Source organism: Microchirus variegatus (genome assembly GCF_963457635.1).
Source record: "Microchirus variegatus genome assembly, chromosome: 3".
NCBI lineage: Eukaryota > Metazoa > Chordata > Actinopteri > Pleuronectiformes > Soleidae > Microchirus > Microchirus variegatus.
In genome coordinates, this window is record NC_139804.1 from 22,875,673 (window position 1) to 22,900,203 (window position 24,531).

General features: G+C 39.3%; 1 protein-coding gene across 1 annotated transcript in view; it reads right to left on the reverse strand.

Moving 5' to 3' along the window:
• Positions 1-23,974, reverse strand: part of gdpd5b (glycerophosphodiester phosphodiesterase domain containing 5b) — a gene marked incomplete at its 5' end in the record, with an annotated part of 29,487 nt that extends 5,513 nt beyond the window's left edge. The window contains 12 exons of the mRNA XM_083886202.1: positions 495-642; positions 736-893; positions 1,843-2,064; positions 3,067-3,217; positions 4,455-4,537; positions 5,819-5,964; positions 7,187-7,280; positions 7,943-8,041; positions 8,447-8,506; positions 8,687-8,780; positions 11,540-11,643; positions 23,858-23,974. Coding sequence (XP_083742328.1) covers positions 495-642; positions 736-893; positions 1,843-2,064; positions 3,067-3,217; positions 4,455-4,537; positions 5,819-5,964; positions 7,187-7,280; positions 7,943-8,041; positions 8,447-8,506; positions 8,687-8,780; positions 11,540-11,643; positions 23,858-23,974 — 1,476 coding nt within the window. The remainder of the gene's footprint in view (positions 1-494; positions 643-735; positions 894-1,842; positions 2,065-3,066; positions 3,218-4,454; positions 4,538-5,818; positions 5,965-7,186; positions 7,281-7,942; positions 8,042-8,446; positions 8,507-8,686; positions 8,781-11,539; positions 11,644-23,857) is intronic.
• Positions 23,975-24,531: the final 557 nt, after the last annotated feature.

Genomic DNA, 24,531 nt, shown 5'->3' on the forward strand with positions numbered 1-24,531 from the left:
TAAAGGAAATAATGGCCTGTGTAACTCATTCATACTCATGTTATTGTCTGAGACCATAATAATGAATTTCTGCTCACATTCAAAACATCTAGTATTTTTAATCTGAGAGAGAGACTGGCATGCTGTACTGACTGAGCAGGTGAAAACGATGCCTCAGAGGCACATGAGTGTGGGTGCCACACATTTCAAGAGGTTTCACTTTACTACTGAACTAGGAAACCATGAGCCAATTCCACGGCTGGGTCTTCAGGTGAGTGTCATTCAGTGATAGTACAAGAACTGTGTGTTCAGTGGAGAGCACGGTCCCTTATTGCAACCATCCTGTAAAATCTAGTTTAGTCAGGCAGAGGAGGGTCAGCAAATGGAGTTGCAAGTGTTATTTTAAATACATATACAAGAGTATACATTTTTTTGTGAGAGGTCACTATTGCTTTGAGAGACATAATAACACTCCCACAAAAACAAAGCAAATGCAATATAGGAGTGATTCTTACCATAAGCCAGATGGGATAAGGCACCTTTTTGAGGATATGCGGGGCTTCTGATGAGACCGATGATACCCCACTGCACCACAGCACTGAGAACAGCCAGGGCTCGTTGACAGTATAGAGGGTGAGGTTGATGTGGATCTCTGAGAACTCACTGAATTCAATCACACATAATCAAACATACAAATAACACAATGCCCCACCCAAAGAACCGTAAGCCAAAAAATAAAATCCAAGTGTTCCCCACCTGATTTCCTTTGTGCTGGCCTGGTTGTACCTGAGCAGCAGCCTGCTGATGCCTGACTCATTCAGACTTTGAGGACTCAATTTCTCCACTGAGGTCTGAATCAGATCAGGTGCCAGCTGCTTCACCTGAGCTCTGTGTTCCTCTGGAGTCCACATCACCTGGACAGAGCACAATACATTGATTTTGTGAATAAAGCTGTCGGCTTTATTGTTCAGTGTCACCATTGTAAATGAAATGACACACGGAATGTTTTTTTATCTGAGAATCTAGAGGATATCATCTATCAAAGAAACAGTTAAATTAAATAAACTACTCGCTTGAAATGTCTCCGACATTGTTTCTCACGGACGTGAATGACACATTCTGCCTCGATCTGTGACCAAAGCCATCAGCGCTTCATATCTGCAGCAGCACACAACCAAGACAAGGACGGCGCATTCACTTATTTTATTTTTCTCTCCCATTTCAGCTCGACTGGAAGATGTGATGTGCCGTGAATTTATGCTAATGTGTTACAGTGTGTCGTAAAATAATATTACACAAAGAAATATTTGTAAAAAAAAAAACACTGTCAAAACCACTGTGGTGTGAAAGAAAATTGGGGGTTCTGCCTTTGTTACTTTGGAACACACTACCCTTAGATATCAGGGAAGCCAGGTCACTAGATATTTTTAAAAGAAGACTTAAAACTTATCTTTTTACTTTAGCCTTCAACTTGCTCCTTTTTATTCCACCCTGTGTTGTGTTTTAATTTGCATTTTTTTTGCAGTTTATTTTAAAGTTAAAACAGGGGTTTAACCTCTTGACTTTTCTTTTTCATTCCATCCAGTATTGTTGCATTTGCTTTTAAATTTTAATTTTCCTTTCATTTAATTCCTTTCACGAGCATGAGCTTGAACTTGAGCTACAATCCTTGTATGAAAGGTGCTATACAAATAAATGTTATTATTATTACACCCGGTAAAAAAAAAGCTAAATAACAAATGAGCTAACATTATGAACCATCTTATATAGTACATGACATATGTCGAGAGTTCATTGCCAGACATCATGCTGTGGAGAAGGCTGAGTGTGATGCGGCTCAGTGTTCAGTTCCTGTTCACCTACCAGGCTGTGAGGAACCCCAGATTGCTGCACAGCATGTAGTGTTTCATTGATCCAGCTGTGGTAACAGGGATGATCTGGGGGAGGTCTCCTCAGCTTGAAAACCACTGTGGTGTTATGATAGGAGGACAACCTTAGGAGATGCTCCAGGCTGCACACACTCTGGTTGGCAATCAGCACCTTCTCATGCAGGGTCAGTGTGTTCACTGTCCAGAAGGGGTCATCCTGAAACAGAAGGACAGGACAGAGCATCACCAGGATGTGAAACATGCAGCCAACACGGTTTACAATACAATTAACAAAAAAAAACTCCCCACTGCTAGAGATTACAGTCTTTTTCACAAAATACATGCATTCATAATCACGGTTGCTTTGAACAAAACCATCTACACAAATGTTATGCAGCCTGTTTGGACAACGCCTACAGGAAATAAAAATAGAGGAATGTTTTTCTTTTTTTTCCCTTCACATTCTTTCTCGCTTCAGTGCCTCCTCACTCCATGTCAGAGCACAGAGGAGAAGATGATCAGGCACTTCTAATTTGGGTCAGCCATGATATGGTTGTCATTTTAAGGACACTTAATTATACAGGAAATAATAGGTGGTATACACTGGCACATAACATCAATTGCAGTCACTATACACACAAATAATATGGCTATATTATTGGAGTGCAATATACAAGCCACAATGTGTGTTCATCTATTGAAAATAGACTGAGGGGGAGAGTGAAAAATATAATGTACATTCGAGCGTCTTTGCTTTTAAGCCAGTGGAAGAGAATACAGAGAACAATTGTGCTTGATTATACCGACACAGGATTAAGGTGGAGCACAGCAAATGTATGCAGACTCTCTTCCATGACAACAGAATAAGAAGAAACACACAGATGAGGGTAAGAGTTAAGTGGAATTACAGCAATGCAGCAGGTCATTTCCGGGTGAAGTGCTATAGAGACTGAGGCAGGTAAGAATAACAGGTTACCAGGGCAAGCAGGACTTAAACACACTCTATACGTCGACAGGTTTTGTCGGTTTAATTACAGACAGTTTTAAACTAAATGAATCCACTCTGCACACATGAGAGGATCATTATGAAACCATAAGACATCATGAAGCATCATGAGATTTGACAAATATGTCTCAATGAACTTTATCACAAATTATTGCTGACATTGCTGCCCAAAATAATACCCACATTTAGTCCTCATTAGCTACTGAAAAATACCTTGAGGAACCACTGTCCTGCATTGAGCTGCTGCAGATCTGTCCAGTTAAAGAGCGAGGCTTCATCCATCTGCCTGTCTGGGAAAATCTTCTCCACGTCTGTGGTCCGCTGCAGGGTGCGGTCGTGCATCAGGAAAGGCACTCCATCCAAACTAGTGATCGGAGACACGTGGGAGAAGTGAGACATGGAAGTAGCTTGCCCCAGTATGGAAGATGGAAGACCATACCAAATTAGTTAAAATTTTCTAACAATAATTCATACTGGAAAAACCAAGACAGAAAACATTTGTATTCAAATCAAATACTTAGTTGAACAAAAAAAAAGTATTTTCTTTGTGTCCCCAAAATAGTAATCAGAAATCTATGCAAAGCAATTAATGCAAATTTAACGTGTGTGTGTGTGTGCGCGCGTGTTTGTGTGTAGTCTCCCTGGTTGTCAGCAAGTCTAATTACTCAACACAGTCAGGATCTCACCTGTCAGCACCCTGAACCAGTCACGCACCCACAGGACTGTACAGGGAATTCAGTCACACATGCACACACACACGTCCATTTTAACCAGGTCTCAAGCTGTAAAGTCAAACTAATGTGACAATAATCTAAAACTACACTTGTAAATACAGGCCTACGAACACACACACACATCCAACTCCAACTGAGCAACACTCCCCGATGCTCATCCTCCATTACTTTACATGCATGAGTGGACATGTATACCTCATAGCATGGCCACTACAGCATCCACTCTGCCCTCTTCCTTTCTTTGTGTGTGTGTGTGTGTGTGTGTGTGTGTGTGTGTGTGTGTGTGTGTGTGTGTGTGTGTGTGTGTGTGTGTGTGTGTGTGTGTGTGTGTGTGTGTGTGTGTGGGTGAGAGTGTGTGTCACTGGGCTCAGCCTGTCACCTCCCATTATGTTGATGATGTCACGCCTCTGTCGACTGGCTGCTGATAGACTGATGTATACAAATACACTGCTGATGCAACACTTTAGCCTAAATATTCCAACTGCCGTGTGACTGCTGCACTTTATAGCCAATGTTGTCATTTTTAAACATTAGTCATTTATTTCATTGTGATGGAAAGACGATACGCTTGTCCTTATCCTGATATGCAAATGCTTTGGGAAAACCAGTGTTTTGATGTTGATTTAACAAAACAGTGAAGAAAAATCAAACAATTCTTTAGTAAACACACTGTGTGTACACTTTCTGAGGAACTGGTTAAGTTTAGGGCTAAGATTTGAGTTGTGGATCAGTGAAGGTTAGGGTTTAGCAAGTGTTGGTCATGGTTAGGGTTGTGATAATGCTTTGTTTAGGCTGTCAAAATGAATGGAAGTCAACAAACTCTCCTAACCTGTGTGTTCGAGTGTGTGTGTATGTGCGAGTATGTACCTGATGGCAACGTCAACCTCTAATCCAGTGACGTTCATCTGAAGAGCTCGCTGAAAGGACCAAAGTGTGTTCTCTGGAGCAAGCTGGACACACACAAACAAACACAATCATGAACTGATATTACAATATTCCTATCATAATAACCTGAGAGGTAGCTTTATTGGAAGTCCTCCCATTGAGGAACACTTGACAGACAAATGGTGACATGGTGAGGTGAGGTGATAACATTAAACTGTTATTCAGTGCTATTTGCCAAGTGGTTGTTTTCCTCCAAGTAAATCAATAATAAAATAATGTGCTACATTGCAAATGTATGTAAACAACAGGAGGCAATGAAAAGGGGCAGCGCTATCATTAATTCTTCCAGTCAAGGTTACCATCTACACCCGGTCAATAGGTTAAACGACACTTACTAAAAATACATCATCCCATGAGACCATATGAGTAAAGCTAATAACTGGGAATGATGCTGTAATCAATGCACAAGCCTTCTGAGAAACTCAGTTCAGTCATGTGTTTTTTTGTGTTTTTTTACCTTTCAATCCTCACAGAGCAGAGATTAGCTTCCACTGTTCATCCTCTTTTTAAAAAAAAAAAGCAAGGTGTGCTTTTGAAAATGTGGAATCCACCTTCCCTACCATGCGTTTCATAACACTCAGCAGTTTATTCTGCCAAGCTCCTAAATCCTCCCGTAGGTGATGTTAAAGAGTAAAAAAAAAAAAGAATCCTCTAAGCACACAAATCAAATATTACGAAAAAGGAAATGTGGCTTGGTTGACATAAACCTTACTAATGCACCCTTCTCATGCAAACGTTAACAAAAATATGCTTTTAAATATGATATTGGGGCTTAAAATCTAATCCCTGAGAGGTGGTGTAAATGTTGAAGGCTGAGCAGTGAACCACATAAATCAACACTTATTATTATTATTTTTTTTTTTTTTAAATACATCAAGCTGCACATTTACAATTGTCACTGTACGTCTTTATATTCACCAGCCAGGAATACACAATATACAGCAGGCAATCAATAATTCTGTCATAGACACAGCAGTGAAAGCCCCAGGCTGTGACTGGCCAATGTTTGTGGACTATTTTCAGACGTGGGACCACAGGGTCATTAACAGACAAGAATAGCCATGGGAAGAGCAGAGAAGCACACAGAAAAATAAGGTGGACAAATAGCTATAGAAAAGACCATTGTTTTCCCTCCGCCTTCTCGGAGAGGCTCAATATCATCACTATAGTTGAGCATTGGGGTTCTTTTCTCTGTGACGGCAAAACCATGCAGATAAAAATGTGCAATAACATAAAAACACATGTAATTTTGATTGATTCTGATCGCATGAGGTCAGCTGACTCACCATGGGGGCTCCCTGATGACCAATAACATCAGGACGGGGTCTGAGGTTGGTTGGTTCCATGATACAGGGTGATGTGATGTAGAGGGGCATCACATACAGTCCCAATAACACACTGAGGTACAGCAGCATGACAACCACCTGGAAAACTGACAATAAGATTAGAAAATCAATGCCACATGGTAAAAAAAAAAGGCTAGCATAAAGACTGAAAACAGGGGAAAAAATTGCGATGCTTCACTGCTCACTAACTCATCTGAAGCTCATTAATTAACATATCTAGTTTGCTTACACGGTGTTATGTATCAGATTCAGTTACCAGTTGGACAGTGTTGCTGACCAAGACAAGTGTGGTATTGATTCTTTTATGGCATGGATTATGTTAACAATGTTACATCAGCAGGAAAAAATATTGTTTCCCAAACAAGCAAGCATCCTCAGTATATGGACATAAATCCTTACTCTAACCACAACCATGTAGAAACGTCAGTTTGAGGCAGAGAAAATGTATGACACATAGGACCTTAGGTTGTATGGTGCAGACACTGTGACTCTACATGATGCTCAGTACTGTTTATACCTACACAAAATGGTCAAGGCATTGACATCAGAGACTTAAGAGAGGTAAACAGACACGCAGAGATACACCGCTGCCTGCATCCACCTTGGTGTCGGTAAACGATGAAGGCAACATTAAGGACACACACAGAGGAATGCAACCGTTTCAAGGTCAGCTGTGGGGCGGGGCTGAGTAGTCAACTCTTGTTACAGATGGGAGCATGTGCATGTGCACACGCACACGCACACGCACACGCACATACACACACTTGATATTCAGACTCTGCTCTGTATTACTGCATAGATGCTATGGAGGAAGGAATCTGGAGACAATCTTTCCACCTCATCTCAATCTCTGAACGCATCAGAACCAAAAAAACATAAACCCGCCTTGGATTAGTTCTCACAGTAAAGGGAAAATCCCTGTAACGGCTTCATATATGTTGTCTGAAGATTTCATTGTCAGCAAGTAGTTGCCAGACCTGATACACTGGACACATTCATATGTGAGAATAATTTCTCTGGCACATAAATTACACTGATTGTCTACTGTACTCACATTGGCTCTACAGCAGTGAGTAAGAATACACACGCAACACTGCAAAATCCTCATACAGACTGCTCTTTAGAAACAAACAATCTTTGGTGTTCAGCTAGAAAACTATCACATGAGGCTGTAAGAATGTTCATTATCTCCGACACCCTGAGTGGAGGTCCTGGCCTCTGTCTACATGGAGTTAATCATTCAACACTTTTCCCGGTGTGCGTCATGTAACAGAAACTCTCATATTGTGCGAGAAAAGGTAAACATACTTGTTTTTTCTGAGTGGGCGACCTGTCCGGCCACAATCCATGACAGCACTGTTATAGCAGCGAGAGCTCCTATGTGCAGGAATGGACCTGTAGCCTGAACAGAGATGTGAGCCAGAGAAAAGAGGATAAAGAAGCAGAGAGATTAAAAAAAAAAAAAGAAGAAAGAAAGAGACGACAGTGGAAACAATGAGAGAAGTCAGAGTGGCATAAAATGACAGATATTATCAGGGGTTAAGACACTGGTATGGTGACACCTCAGGAATAAGTGCTCTAATTGCAGAGGCACTTGCTTTTAATTGCATCAATTTCAGTAAAATTGTGATCCACATCAATCACACATTCTCACTGGTGTAATAAACTCATAGGGACACAGACTTATCATAATCGTGCCAGAACCTTTTGGATATTTTTACCAGGACAATGGTAGATTGAGAGTCGAATTACACCTTGTTCCATAAAGAATAGAACATGGATACTGAGAGCTTCTGATCAGTGGATCATGGACTTGCGTACAAATAACTGTGGACACAGCTCATATTATTGTGTCTGGTGCACATAAAAAATAGTCACATCTGGTTATTAGATGTTGTAAAAGACTCCACCCAAATAATATAAAGAGTTTGATAGCTGAATAATTTCAGCAATTACGACAACATCCATGGTTTGAGCTCTCTCCCTCTCTTGATTTGTTTCTTTGTCTCTGTACATTTCTTTAAAAAGTGACGTGGGGCTTTCCCCATGTTTCTGTCAGCTGACCTGCAAGGAGATGGGAATGATGTCCCACTCTTGCCCCCATGTTAGATTGACAGATATCACCCCCGCAACTGTGGTGATCAGAGCAGCGGTCACTCCTATCTGCAAGGACAGAGATGGAGAGATTGCAGAAGAGGCTGACACTTTAAATAGACACATGTACATGCTCACACAGACGCACAAACACTGAAGAATAACCCAGATTAGCTCCTGGCACTTTTACACCTCCAATAGTGCTCGGTGCTTGCATTTGTTTTGCTGATAGCAGGTCGCTTACTGGGCTTTTATTAGCATCTTGGGACAACAAGATCCAAACAGTAAGTTCAGCTGACTTGCATTGAACTAACAAACGCACACAAGCAGCAAGTGAATAAACATGCACACAACACATGCTCACGTGCACAGAGAAAGATGCATCTATAAATCTTGCTGGCCTCTTTTTTTTTTTCCTGTGTCCCAATTTTTCAACCCCCACAATAGCACACTTTCTCACAATGGGCACTTTACCTTATGGAGCCAGTGCAAATTTAACTGTTGCCCAAGTGCAATGTGGCAAAGTGCTAAAACCTGAAAAAAAGACAGGGTGAAAGAAAAGAAAAAAATAAACACATGTGAGATTAGAACAAGCCTGCTGCTTCACAGACATCAGTTTGCTCAGCATAACGGATAATTCAAAAGCTGCCTCAACAAGAAATCTATTGTGAGCACACGTTTAATGCCTCCTTAGTGAGCGTTTGTGGGACAGACCATTAAAAATGCAATATAGGTGAAGCCAGCAGCGGTGGTTGCCAAGATAGGAACCGTGCCATCACTCCACTCCCCTGAGCGGTTGTAGAGAAACCTGCAGGAACAAGACAAGAGAATAATGTTTGTTTTCATGTGAGCTCTCACCTAGAGTACAACCTGAACACTTAGAAGTGAAGGCTTCCAAGAACTGTGTATCTGTGGTGGGTTTATGAATTAGCTTTTAAAATGATTAACTGTCATTTTAATTGCGATAAACCAAGTCATATGTCAGTGGACTGGATATTGGAAAAAGAAAAACAGAAAATCAGATACAAACTGTACACATAAATGCATCACTCGCACAGACTGTATGAATGAAAACAAAAAGCAGGAACATTTTAACTAACTTAGCCTGTTACCCTGTAGGAGCAGTTAAGGCTTCCTTCTTAAACTTAGCAATTTATTACTTTAAAAGAAATAAAAAGATTTATTGGAAATGGAATGGTATTAGTATCAGTATATCCTCAACATTGTGACATATTAGAAACAAATACGCAGTATCAAGCCATCTCTATACACATTTATGAGTGTGCTGTAATGGATCTGCATGATCTGGTGAAAGAACGATAAACACGAGGCTTCAAACAGTACAAAAGATCTTTAGAAAAAAATCTTTGAATAACTGGTCGACTGCTGGTGTTTCATCGCCCACCATGAAACCAAGAGCTTCATGCTTTATTTTTCTGTAATAAAACTAATGCAGACAAACAAACACAGCAGCTAGAGTGAGTGCAGATATAGACAGAATTCAGACAATAGAGAGTGAATATGGTATTGAATGGATGTAAAATTAGTGAGACTAATAGGGAAAAAAACTAGATATATCCAGTCTACTCTTATTTCCTTGTGTTTATCAGTTCAAATTTTGTCTGCATTTAGATCAATTTTAAATATCTACAGTTACTTTTAAACAGTCTTGCAGAAGAACCATGCAACATGGATTTGTTTTAAATCAGTGTATGTTGGGAGGGCAGTGGGGAGGTTTTTTAGCTGTATTTTTTTTTTTTTACTTTTTCCAAGAAAATCCTGATAGAGAATATTACCTCATCTACAAGAATACAAAGAAAAATCAGGGTAAGTAAATGTTTAGCTTGGTGCCTGATGTGGAGACTGTGGAATGGGAAAAATGTCATGGTGTGTCTAAATTGGTAATGAGACGGTCAATAAGCTAAACTGAATGCTTCAGTGTTAGTATAACACTACACTTTGTTGAGCTGCTGTTTGCCGTACGTGTCAACAGATTCTATTTGCCTGGTGAACACCTCATGTCACATAGTTTTCTAACCCAACAAACATGAACAGCAACGGCTGACAAACTATTTATTGACATGTTCCAGCAGGTGAATCGCGACAGACTCGAGACTCCTCCGTGTTTGTGTCAGTAATACAGTTACTGTCACCGTCTCTTTACATATATTTGTGTTTATGTAACACGGCCTCAACAATTAAATGCAATACAGATTACAGTGTTTGTATATATATATATATATGTGTGTGAGTGTGAGAGGGAGAGTACACATGTTCAGGATATTTATCACAGGAGTAAAAATTACCATGACCATTCAAGTCAGTATAATTTGAACATACATTTTCCATATGATTTCAAATTGTTTAAAATTACATCCATCCAGAGTAAGTGGATGCCTGCATCACAGGGTTTACAGCTGCAGAGCAAAAACAAGTGCATGTGTGTGTGTGTGTGTGCATTGATATAGCATCTACAGCCTCCAGCACTAATTACATTCAAAGCCTTATCAGTAATTTGAGTGTCACAGAGCTGCAGCAGGGTCACTAGAGCTGATGCTCTCAGCCCTTAGTGAATATATTTAAAGTGCAGCTGGTCCAGGACAGACTGCTGCTAAATCTCTGGAGCACACAAAGGGCAGAGATGTCATCTTTGTTATCATCTATGGGACCCACACTCAGAAGCAGGAAGAAAAGCAGGAAATGTGTGCACTTCCTGTTAAAAAGGATTCACAAATTTCTCTGGATGTGTATTGGAACAAATATTTCAGAAAATATTGATCTGGGTCTCCTAAACCTCAAAAAGATGATGTTTGTCCGCAAACCAAAATTATTCTGTTTTAATTGTTTATCCATTTACTGTATATGGACTAAAGCAACAAGAAAATATTCACATTTAAGAAGCTGAAAATTAATCGATTTCACAAAATATTTCACATTTTATCTATTAATTAGTTCTCAATCCATTAATCGCTGCTCAGAAATTGGATGAGCAGGGGGAGGATGAAGAGCACAGAAAAAACTACAGTGGGAAAGACATGAAAATGGAATTTGATGATAAAAGTGATGATATAGCGTAAAAATGAGAGAGGTTTGTGTGAACAGGAGGAGGGGGAGGGGAAGAAAGAAGCTGTCAAGAAACATCAGTGTATTATGTGAGGAGGAACAGGAGCCATTTTTCTCTATAGCCTTTACAGTAAACATGAACAGAATATACAAACATGGAATGACTGAAAAAAAAAAAACATATGCATGGTTTAAAAACCATAGAATAGTTTACAGTTAAATATTTTCGGAGACAAAAAAAAATACATTTTACAAAAATAAACCACAGGGCTTAAATAAATCTTATTTGAGCAATCACTCAAGACCATGGAGCAGATTATACTATAAAAAGGTATAATCTGCCTCTGCTCAGATTAAGATAGACGGATTAAACAAAATTTGGGAAATCATTTAACCTACTATTATGGACACAATCCATTTACAACCAAAACAATATGGTGGCGCGCGTGAGGCCCTAGTTTTCATATGAAGACACACCAGCTGTCAGTTTGGTCGAGAACTCACCAGTTGTATTCATGGTAGTCATTATGTGCCTCCCACCAGAAGTAGAACCACACCAGCAGCAGGCAGAAGGTGAAAAGGAGGATGACAGTCCACAGCAACTCCCACTGTGTACACACACACACACACAAACAAAATGGAATATGAAGAGAGATAATTATTGCAAACAAATGTTTTTTTTAAACAATTATCTTTGCTATTTCTTTTCTATTTTGAGAACATGGTGTCAACCTGGCTGCTGACCATGATTGAGAGTATTCCCGAATACACTTTGCTCATTATCAAGGAATTACTTTTAATAACTTCACATGCAGGCTGGGTAATTATTGTATCCGTGTGTCATGAACCTTTCTATCATGAGAAATATTAAATTGCCGAGCGCCTTGATCTGCAGAACCAGACAAATGTGTACAGCTAGGGCACACTCAGGAGGATTAAGGCAGACGGTGGGCCTGTCTCAGTGTACTTTTAATATTTTAACATTTGTCGTGACTCAGTCGTGAACTTGGTGGTCTGTTTGTGTTACAGTAAGAGCAAAAAATGATAAAAGAAAACTCAGAGGCACATCCACCAGGGGAGCTCCCAAGAAAACTTGAACAGTAGCCACGAAGATGGCGTGGTTTGCTGAACAGAGAAGTAGAAAGAAGCTGTGTGCTGTAAGAGATTGTCCAGAAAAGGTGGAAAACAAAAGAATTGTACCTCAAAGTCAAGAGAAAAAAAAAATATTGAGGTTGAAGCTCAAAAAAAGTCAGATTAATAAGAAAAGAGGAGAAAAAAAATGGGACCAAATGCACCAATTGTTGGACATTTATTGGGGTTTTATCAAGGGACTAAGGAGAAAATCATGATATACACCAAGAACCATCACCTAGGTTGGTCAATTACTTATTAATTGATCAAAAACTGGTGATTTATTATGTAATGCTCCACTGTGTGGCCCTGAAAGGTAATCGATTTGGTCAAATAATTTACATATCTTGTAAGGTTGCCTGACTGTGTAGGGTGGGTTTTCTCCAGTTTCCCTGGCTGTCTGTTCTATATCTACAGCCAGGTCCATAAATATTGGGACATCAACACAATTCTCTTCTTTCTGGCTCTATACACCACTACAATGGATTTGAAATGAAACGAACAAGATGCGCTTTAACTGCACACTTTCAGCTTTAATTTGAGCTTCACTGACAGTGACAGCTCCTTGGATCTCATATTGAGAGTTAACAGCAACACATTCCAAATGCAAATGTCACTCCTGGAATCAACTCAGGATTTTTTACCTGCTTAAAGCTCCCATAGAGTGGTCCGATCACATAATGTGAGTTATGGAGGTCTTCTTACATACATTAACTTGTTTTAATGGTCAAAAATCTCCTAGTTGCTGTAAATGAGCTGATAGAAATCTCTCCTCACTGAAGCTCTTGTCAGTCGAGCTGTTTCGGACCGAAATCTCACCCCCAGAAGACAGACTGTGTTGTGATTGGCCAGCCAGCGAAGAGCCTTCCCAACTGTCTTGTGATTGGCCAGTACCTGGAAGTGACGTAATTAGCACACCAACTCTCAGAAGCACAGCTCCCCCCTCTGGAACGGTGGATGCACTGCTATTCATTATCAAAACATTGTTTTAAAAATTTTTAAAAATAGCTTTTGCCACGACTCCCCACCGCAGTCCCTTTGATGACTTTGCCTTTGAGTCGTACACAGAGTCAGAAGACACTGTTACTCCTGAAACACCTCCACAACGGATGTTATTATTCTTCTGCGGTTCAAAGTACGCAACCGGATGTGCCCGGAGCAGGAGGATATGCTGTTCAGGAGAAATGCTGTTTATGTAACCAGAACAGGTTTTTTCAGAGATCGCACTGAGCCCGAGATTACAATACAGCACAGCGTTCTCAGCAGTGGCTGAACGGTTTGTTTTGAAACTTCAGGGCTTCATGACGAGGTAATGACACAGATACACACCAAAAAAAACCAGTCTTAATTGGTACTTTCGTTCTATGGGAGTTTTAATTGATGGCATAACGAGGGAATAGCCCACACCTGTCCATGAAATAGCTTTTCAGTCAATTGACCCTTTACTTTTGGTCCCCTAAAAAGTGGGAGACACATATAGAAAGTATTGTTATTCCTACACCATTCACTTGATTTGGATGTATATACCCTCAAAGTAAAGCTGAAAGTGTGCAGTTAAATCACATCTTGTTCATTTCAAATCCATTGTAGTGGTGTATAGAGCCAAAAAGTGGAGAATTATGTTCATGTCCCAATATTTATGGACCCGACTGTATATACATGTATGATTTGGACTGTTGCTCTTTGCTCCTGAACACAGTGATTATGATTGTTTATAAGAAAAAAAAGAGCTGCTGCCAAAGCAACCTATATGTCTACATACGTATGCATGAGTTTAGCTGCACCCTTGATTGCATTGTTGTTGCATCTGCCAAGGATCAGATAATTATCTCCTGGATTTAGGTTCAGTGACACAGAGGAGACGCATGTATGGCAGCCTGTCTGTCCTGTTCATATATCTACTCTCCTTCTCACTCTGCTCTGTTGACTTAATAATTATCAGGTTTGAGAAATACAAATAAAACGAGCTGCCTGAATCTTCTTTTGAGCTTGGACCACCAGACTCAACTTAGGACCATGGTGTAAAAATGACAGTTAAACAAAAAGGGCGTGTCAGAAGTATGAGGGGAAACAAATTCATACACCATCCAAACAACAATGTATTACACTGAGAAAATTACCCGATAATAATAAACTCTTTCCAGCTGTTCTCATCCAACGCCTCCAACAAATCATTTGTAGACAGTAAGGTTACCATGGTTTCCATGGAAGGTATCTCTGCTCATTGATGACAAAGCACCAACACTGCTCCCCATGGCCCTTAAGGACTACTGGAAATACCTGGGGTATCTGACCTTGCTCAAGAGAAATCACATCTTTCCTCTCACCTGAACAGCCTCCTCGTCCCCTCTGACTCTGATGAATGTGATCAAAGACGTGCCCCAGAGGGCCTGGATGGTGCGGTTAATAAATCCCCTGCACTGAGGTCTCTCTAATCGATCAGATCATCTAATAAACTATGTCTCAGTGTCATTTCACAGATTGAAGATCTAATACTGAGATGAACTTGAATATGACAATTAGGTGTTGGCTAAAGCTAGATGGAGAACATCAGCAACACAGTATGTGCAGTTTTAGTTGTAGCTCTTTTGTCTTAGGAAGAGGATATGTCATTAACGGTGTGTGCAGTGCCGACTTTGGCATGGTTAGGATGAGAAATGCAATTGATATTGGTCAAAAAGGGTAAGCATTGCACTTGTTGTATTAAATAAATGATAGCTATGAAGAATAACTTACATTTCTTTGGTAGCAGAGACTTAAAACACTGGGCCTCTCCTCCTGTTTCCCAGCTTACTCAGCAGCAAGCCTCTCTAGCCTGACATGACTTGGCCTGCCCTGGACTCATCGCATTAACTTTCTGCACGGTCTGCGTTTTATTTGGGCGCAGCCCCCCCATGGCACGGATAGTGCAACAACAGAAAGCAATCTGAATCTAATAAGCTCAAGAGTAAGACGGTTTAAGGAAATGTGCATGCTGATGGTCTTCCATGTTTTCGTCTATGCGGTTTAGCCCTTAGTGAAATCATGGAAGACAAATAGAACAAAATGTGACCAAACTGGCTCCAACTCAGACCAAATCAAGTTGTTGAACTGCAATCAAATGTTACAAATATTTATAGGTTTATTTTTAATATTCACATTACTTTTTGAAATCATGCAGCTGCTCTGAAAAATGTAGTTCAAATGGTTGCAATAGGTAAGAAGGAATATATTACTTAAAACAGGAAGGATGAATGTCCAAACACCAAGCGTTATAGAACAAACTTGGATCAACACAAACAGTACTGTAGCATGTAAACACTGATATCAAATCCTAAAAAGTGAAACTTCCCCTAAAATAGACTGACAGCAAGTTACAGAGCACCGAAAGTAAAACAAGTCTTAGGAACTTGACTTCTTGACTAAAGGATTTACAGCCCATTCCAACCACCATAAGTCAATATGGTGTCACTGCTGACTCACCACTGCCTCAGAGAAAATTGAGTCAGTGCTTAAGAAGAACCAGAGAAAAACAGGTGTGGAGAGGAGAGAACAAATATAACTGGTATATACAGAAGTATATACAGTATAATAATGCTGAATATAGAAAACGTTTATTTCACTGTAACTTTAGTGTGGTTGATTGTGAAAGAAAAAGGAGAAACGCTGACTTAATCACCAACAACTTTCCCTTTAGTAGCTTTCTGCTTTTTTGTTTTCTCACTGCTTCACAGCAGTTCCAGTGTAGCAAATTACAAATGGAGCAGTTCCTATTATATTCACTTCATGTGTATTGGTTTGGTTATTCATGTCCACAGGTAACACTTTCACAATGTGGTGTTGAAGACCAACTTCAAATGAGCAACATAATAGTGGGAGACCATTTTGACACCATCACTTCTATTCATGTGGAGTCTGAGGAATATTGAGCTATTTTAGTTAATAATATAATTAATAATTAATAATTATAGTTAATAATATGTCCGTGATAGCTTATTTTCTTTAGTGGAGATCATTTGTGCTTCACTGCTTCCTACATACACATGAGTAGACTTGCAGTCTTACACTTGCAGGTCTTCAAATCACCTAACCAGCAGCCAGGTTCACTGACATCATTAGTAGGATTTAATATCCAGCTAAATCAATCGGTGACCACAAGGGTTAAGTTGAACAGAACGCTTCTCTGTGGTAGATTAGGACACAGAAATATATTGCATGGTAAAGTTCATTTTGAAATGCTTTACATCTTTTGCAGTAGACTATTTCACATTGCCATCTGTGCGATTTGTAACAAACCAATCAAAATCAGGGAAACGACGCAAGCACATAATAGACTGAACTGAAGACAGCAGTAGTAATGAGAATCACTCCATGATGTGGATCCCATAGTGGTTAAGAGGTTTTCTGATATCCATTTTGCCCTATTCTTCCCTTTGTGCACAACTCATAGTGATAATGTCAAAATGAACTCTCTGTCTTTTCTCTGGAAGAACAGGATTTAGGAAACAATAAAATGCCGTTTTCACTGAAGCGCTATTATTCATGCAGCTGCAGCTCTATTGCACAGCATGCGTGGGCATGCTTGCTCACTTAGATACACATAAAACTCTAAAATTCCACACACATACTATGTGGTACTATCAACAAAACTGTAAGACAATAAGACAGTGCTATCTATTCTTATTTGCATCTGATTTGAATGAAAAGCTCAGGGTGCAGATAAAAAAAAAGCCAACTGCACCCTAACAAAAATAGTAATTCTGCTCATCATTCAATCAGGTTGTGAACCGCTCTGTACATTATCTTTGCAATGTAAAACCTAAGAATAACGCTGCAAACACCATTTTAATACACAAGACTTCAGTGCTTAACAGTGACCCCTCTTTACTGCACTGCACACGAAGAAAACTGCCTATTATTAACACAGGAAAGCCTTTAGGGTATAAGTACAACAACCGCACATATTTCTATCATATACCACTGCATTCTCCTGTAGGGCTACAGTATGAACTCGCAGGTAACAGCTTGAAGACTGCGAGTTGCCCTTGCACCATATAACATACATTACTGTGTGCTGAAAGGTGTCACAGGACCTCAGTACAGTAAGAAAACTTACTTGCTCAAGGCGTTGTGTGCTTCTGGGTGTGTGGGCTACACTACAGAGCATCATGACAAATGACAAGATGAGCAGTAACTACTGGAATGACCCTCTACTTCAAGATGCTGCACATCTTCAGTCATGCAGGACAATACCTAAATGTAGACATCATGGAAATGCAACCACTCCTTTCTCTAAAATCTGGAGACTGACCATACAATAATCAATATTATTATTATCATAATTATAAGTTAGATTTGGTTCATGTCTTCTTTTACTGTATAATTCACAGACACAAACATCTACTGCATTTGAGAAAGAAATCCTGTGAATACAGAAACTATACACAGAAAAAGAATATCTTGGTACAGTCTGCCTGCATATCCTTAAAACTAATGTAAATGTTGGAAGGGGGGAGGGAGAAAGAGACAAAGCTTCTGCAGAGTTTAATCTTTGACTGAGGGCACAGCCTCACATGCCTCCCTCTTTGCCTCTATCTCCACTGGACTTAACACCTCGGTCCCTTGTCACATTCCTGAGCATATCCTGATAAGTCCCTGGCATTTTACACTGGGTGTGCAGTGCACTGCTTTATAATGCAGCACAGAAGCAAGGCACAAAATGAGTCAGCATTAAAGGGAAGAAGGGTCTTTAGAGTAGAAAAATTACACTCATTTGCACACATTCATATTCCCCACGAAAGAAATGAATTTATAAATATAAATGTATGTGCGAAGAAATGAAAAACATGATTTATTTTTCAGCAAACAAATACTCTTCATTGAGCATTTAAAGGTTGGGATTTCTTCTTGAAGACAATAACACAAAGCAGACAATTAGGAACAAGTCACATATTCTCTGCATCACAGGCTCCACTGCCAAACAGGAAGTAGCTTAGTTTAGAACTCGTCTAATTAGAGACAATAAAGTACATACAGTATGTTCTTCAGCCACTGACTATCTAGGATATCAGAGTACTTATTACTATTACTTACTGTTGTTTTACCTTTAACAAAAACAGTTTTCATTAAACAAGCATGCTAATAGAAATTCTGAACAGCAAATCTGGTTCTCAGTATACAGACATAAAGAAGATACAAATAAATCCTTCTTCCTTTGTGGCCTTGGTTTCTCCGTCTGGAACATGTCACTGGTTATCATTTGATTGTGGGAGGAAGTCAGCAGACAAAAAAAAATCTCTTAAATGGCAGGATCCATCATGAATATATAATGTATTAGTCTGTGATTTATAAAGGCTACAACTTAAGTTACTTATGTACTAAAAGATACAGTGTGGAAAATATAAATTATGCCCAACTAACCCTTCCCTTTAAAGTGCGTTGGATTAACTATGCAGCCTTCAGTTAGCATCGGAACTCAAAAGATGTTTAGTTCCTTGGTGGGCTATTGTAAAAAACGTGATGGATCAATGGCAGGCTATGTAGAGCTAGGTGCTGATCAGGGCCGGACTGGCACAAAAAAAATCAGCCCTGGATTTTTTTTGGCTAAGTGGCCGATGAAACAGACATCCCTGCAGAGGGTCAATTTAAATTTGCATACGAGACACTGTCAAGGCCCTCTGAACACCTTCAACAATACAAGTAATTCACATTTTTGGGACTTGATTTTTTTGTCCCCATAAGGAAGACAAGTTCCCATAATGTGACTGTGTAAACAGATTTAGGTCCCCACAACATAAGGAATACCAGGTGTACAGACACACACACACAAGGCTTCCCTCCATCCCCCGTGTTCCTGTCAATTTGCTAACATTACTCTTTAACACCACGTCATCACCTCCACTCTCCTCATTCTCACTCTGTCCCTTCCTTGGCCCTGTCATGGTCTCCCTGTCCCTCTTCAATGGCTTCCTGCCTGTCATGTTCTTGCAGCTTACATTCTCTCTGCACCTCCCTTGAGCTTCGGTTTATATATATATATATATTTTTTTTTTAAGCGATCCCTACATCTGCTCCTAACCGTGAGAAAATCTGAAGATGTAGGGGGAGGGAGGAGGATTACTAGTGAGAGAAATGGTTGGGCCGGCCCAGTGTCAGTATTGTCAACCTCCGGCTGACAGTAACGGATATGAATGAGCCCGTCCAGTATCAGTATAGTAAATTAACCAATGGGCCGGTGTTTGGCCCGTTAGTAGCGGCAAGTGTGCCTTAAGGGGAAAAAAATAAAATAAAATTATTGTTGTCTACCAAGGTACGGTGTGTCCTACCCCAATAATGCCTGGTATTCCAGATTACCAGTCCAGCCCTGGTAATGATATAATCAGGTGATAGTACCCTTCAAATATTTTACACATTGGACCTTTAATTGTATTATTTTCTTAATCTAATATTAATTAGTGACAAGCCACAGCAGACATCTTCAAATCAGTTGTATTCTTCAGTTTCACATCACAGGACAAGACTCACTTTAAAGGGGACTAGGGATTGGAACAAATCATTTCAGGTAAACTAACTAATCTAGATTTTTAGATTAGAAACACAAATGATGAACACAGCAGCTCACTCAGCAAAGAAAAGCACAGGTAGAAAGAAGATTGTTAGTTTTTTTTTACTTGGTTTGGGTTTAAGGGGATCACTGAAAATAAGGTACATTTAAGGAGTTTTACTGCTTCATAATAACATTTATTAAAAAATCCAGGAATATTTTTTGAAGGACTCACCATCTAACATCTAACTGATAAACATTTACTGATGACGCACAGACATTTATTCATTGGAGTTACACAATGGTGGATGTTTGGAAGAATAGAATGTAGAAAACCATCTTCTCCCAAAATCGGTAACACTAGGTATTTAAGGTATTTAAATTACAGTATACCCCAAACCAATATGTCTGAGATACTTAGGTTAACAAATACACATAATACAAATAATATTTGTAAAATGCTCAACATTAAACATTACAGAGATAAAATACCAGTATTTCTTTTTTTTTTAAACTTCAGTACTGACCCCAAACATTGTCCATTGTCCATGTCACTGTAATCAATGTCAGAGTACTGGAATGATGCATTTTTATACTATTATAGTTATTCTATGACCATCACGAACCAGTTTTTACTATGCATCAGTATTATTCTCAGATAAGTTAGTTGGTGTAAGAGAGGAGGATACAGAGAACATGGTTTGATGGAGGAGGTTGATTCGCTGTGGTGACCCCTGAAGGGAGCAACCGAAAGGAAAAGCCAAAAGGAAAAGCCGAAAAAAAAGAAGAAGATCAGTATTATTCTCAGAGAAGACACAATCTTGATCTTTATTTTCAGCACTGCTATAGGACAAAGAAACATGACCATGGAATTATCTCCAAAATAATAAACAAACCAATCTTGCCCATGGTGTGGCAACAGTGAAGTCTGATTCATTTTAACTACTGATATACAACAAGTAACACTTTGTGGAGTCACCATCCCCCCAAAAGCCAAGTAAAAGTGACCATGTTGTCTGTCTTGTCCAGTACTTCACAGCTGAGGAAAATAAAGACCACAACATCGGTGACAAAAGATGCCAGACCAGCTTTGTTTTCCATTTTTAAAGCTTTTTGTATGACTGACTGCCATTGAGTGGCTAAATGGAAATACCTTCAATTATTACTGAGAGGTCAGATCAGCTTGCACTGCATGACGTGGGCTGGCTTCCTACAAAGCACCTTGAACACACACAGAGGCAGCTTCACTGAGACAGCCAGTCGACCTGAACAGCTCATTACAGTGAACAAAGATGATAGAGGAGAGGAATAGCATGAGCTCCTTCTGGATTATGAATGAATCTATCGCTGTTCCAACACAAGATTCTAGTTCTCATGCTTCTGTGATTCGCTCAGGTCCAGTTACATGTAGCTGATACACCTGGCCTTGATTGGTCAGTTTGTTTACTGAAATCATTATAGATGCAGTCTTATACGACATCGAAATACTTAAGCTGTGCTATACCATTCGGTACCAATATAAATTGATGATATACACTCTGACAGCAACACACCACCACTTCCACCTTTATCAATACCTGCTCTCATCTCCCTTTCACTCTCCCAATGTTGCACCAGAATTTTGAGATTATTTTTCCACTCTGGGACCCATTTTCCAAAAATTGTGTTTTAAATGAGTTCCATGTGGATTAAAAGCTGATACAAAACAAAACATCTGTGGATTCTTCTAAGCTGGCACTACACGTGAAACTGGACAAGCATTTTTTTTTGTTTTTGTTCCTTGTGTTGTCTCAGCTTGCTGTGGCCACTGCAGCACATGCGGCATCATTAATGAACAACGCTGTGTGTTTTAATGCAAACATGGCTTCATTTAATCCGAGCTGTCAGAGAGGAAATATTCCTACATCTACAGCACACACACACATATACTGTGGACAATCCTGTAGCACTTAAACCACAGTTAATGCAAGGCTACACAATGTGCAAGGCTAAATAGGCGTAAACAATATTTAAAAAATGCATTTAATTATTATTACATTAGATGCATTTCATTTTCATCGTTGTGTTTAATTGTTTAATGTTAAGGTTTTTTAATTACATGTGTCCATGGACAAAGGTTATGTAATATTTATTCACTAAATTTGCATCTTAAGTATGTTCTTATTGTTAATTTTATTTCAATCTGTATCCAAACAAATGGTTTTATTTTGACATTCAGCTTAAAATAGCATTGTGAATATTGTTCCCTGGAATGCTGATATAATTTTAAGCTTACATCACCCACCCCACAACACTACAGACGGATAAATAGCTCCAATGGCAACACCAAAATAAAGTTGAAATCTTTGTCTCTTCCCTCGATGTGTTATTTAAACAAAGTTAAATCATTGAGTGTAATCACCTGGATGGAAAATGTGTGGCATTGGGGAGAAAATGTGCTCGACTTTGAGATTCTTGGGTAAATAGTATGTTTGTGTGCTATACAACACCACATGGTCAAAACAAAGGATGAGCAGTGTGAACAAATAATGCTGACTTGGCATTCTCCTGTCTGTTAGGCTGAAAGACATCCACTTGCAACAGGAAACAGGGCTACATGGTGTCTAGTTTCCAGGAAAGGAAAAAAAAAAATCAATATCTCTCCATATTTAGTTCTGCTGTGCTTTTTGTGTGACCCAAGCGCTATAATCAACAAGCAACCCTTACCCGTCTATGCTAACCAACTTATAGGGTTATACATTTTCATTTGCACGCTGTGTGATTCTATTGTGCATCCTGGGTTTCTTCTCAGTACGTAGTGTATGGCATGTGGGCATAAATAAATCATCGTGTCTGCCTGTGTGCACGTGAGCACACACGTCGTATGCTGTGTCTTGAGTTTGTTGCAGCAACATAACCCATGTGTTCTTCTTAAATACAGAATAGCAGAGATAAACGGAAAGGTCAGGGTGAGGACATGAGGCTCATCTTGTGTGGGGCTGTAATACTTATCCTGACACGTTCATACTGCTCGAAAAAATGCACTGCAGAAATAATCTGGCGGGGGTTGGTACTATGAGGAGTTTGGTTGCACAATTTGTCTTAAAAGTGTCTCTATGAAAGGATTGAATTGCAAACATTCAAAAAACTATTGTTTTTTTGAAAAATAGCATAATGTAGAATATACTGCATACCCTTCTAGCCTTTTTATATCAGTCTCTTTAAATTATGATAGATGTGACTGTATTCTATACCAAGCAACAGTATTGCAAACGCACACAAAAGAAGATATGAGTAATTAAAGTATAATGAATGTAATTAAAAAGATTGGGGAAGGCTTTAAACAGTACTGCAATTTAAAATAAGCTTCTACGTGGAAAAGACAAGGGGAATAAACTCAAGATAAGCCAGCAAGGACATATTTGACCAAAGATGATCGTTCTTTGTAAATCACTGTTGAAAGACAAACACCAGGATTGGGCATCGAGAGGCCATGAGGTCTGCGAGACACAGAATGTACATGCCAGCCTTTTCTCCTTAGTAGTCCAGTCATCTTCTTACACAGAGTTGTTAGTCGACTGTATACATGAACTGAATGTACTGAATGTGACAATAAGAGCTATTAATTTTAGCAGTCATAGTTCAAGGAGAACAATGACATGTTGAAATAAAACATGGGTTTCAGGGCTATACAAAAAACTAAAACCTCCATTTAAAAAAAATCATTCCACATTAATCTCTTGGGACAGGTCATGGAAAATGACCTTCATTTGATGATTTACAATGTAGAGATCCGATTTATTATGCTGTGCACACTTGTGAGCATAGGTGCACATAATTGTGTTTACATTTATCCCATGAGATGACAGTCATTGGAGTCTCACACCTGTTCCATACCACTTTGGTATATTCTATCATACTGTATTCTGCAAATCTGTTATTCTGAAAACTTAGGTTAATTTAAAAATACGTGGACGATTTGGCGCTGCAAGGTCAGTCAAGAGTGATTCATCAGTGCGTCATCAGATTGGCTGCTGAAGTATATAATGCATCATGTTCCCTGTATGCGGCATGTTAGTCAGACTATACGGTGTGTTCTGTCACAACAATCTTGATGTGTGTTTAATCAGATCTAAGGCACTTCTGATTGCTACACTTTATTCACAAAAGTCATTTCCTCCAACGCTCACCTTGGTGGTGTCATCATGGGAACGTTGATACCGTTTCCAACGGCAACCATAGATCCCAGTGATACATGACAAACACAGCTGGCGCTCATAGACCTGGAGGGGTTGGTGTTTCACCATGCTCCTTCAGTCAGTCCTGGTCCTGCATCCAGAGCTCTAACATCCCACTGACGATCAAGGATCCTGTAAGAAGATTAAAAACAGCATTAATGTTGAAATAAGCGGAATTGCAAATTGTTTTGGACAACAAACAACAAATTGGATTATCCAGGGAACTGCTTTAAAAGCACCATGCTTTTGATACAAAGCCCGGCCTGAAATCAAGACCTTGTTTCCCAGCTCCCGTTTCCAATGACAACGGAGACTGCTTGGAGCTTTCAAAGGATCAAGAAAAAAAAAAATGAAATTCATAAAAGCTTGATCCCACCATTTATTGACCTCCACATTAAATTACAGTGACTATGAATATATCACACAGTCAGCAAGAATCTAATCAGCATGTTGTTACCATCTATTATGCCACAGTCAAAAAGATCATGAAAAGAAATGGCCAACGGGTGCAACAATGGTGTTACATAATTTATATTTGATAAAACTCTTAAACTTTCAGTGCATAATATAAATAAATTGATACTTGTTGCTTTATACAGCTTTTTTTGTATAAAAAAGCAAATCTA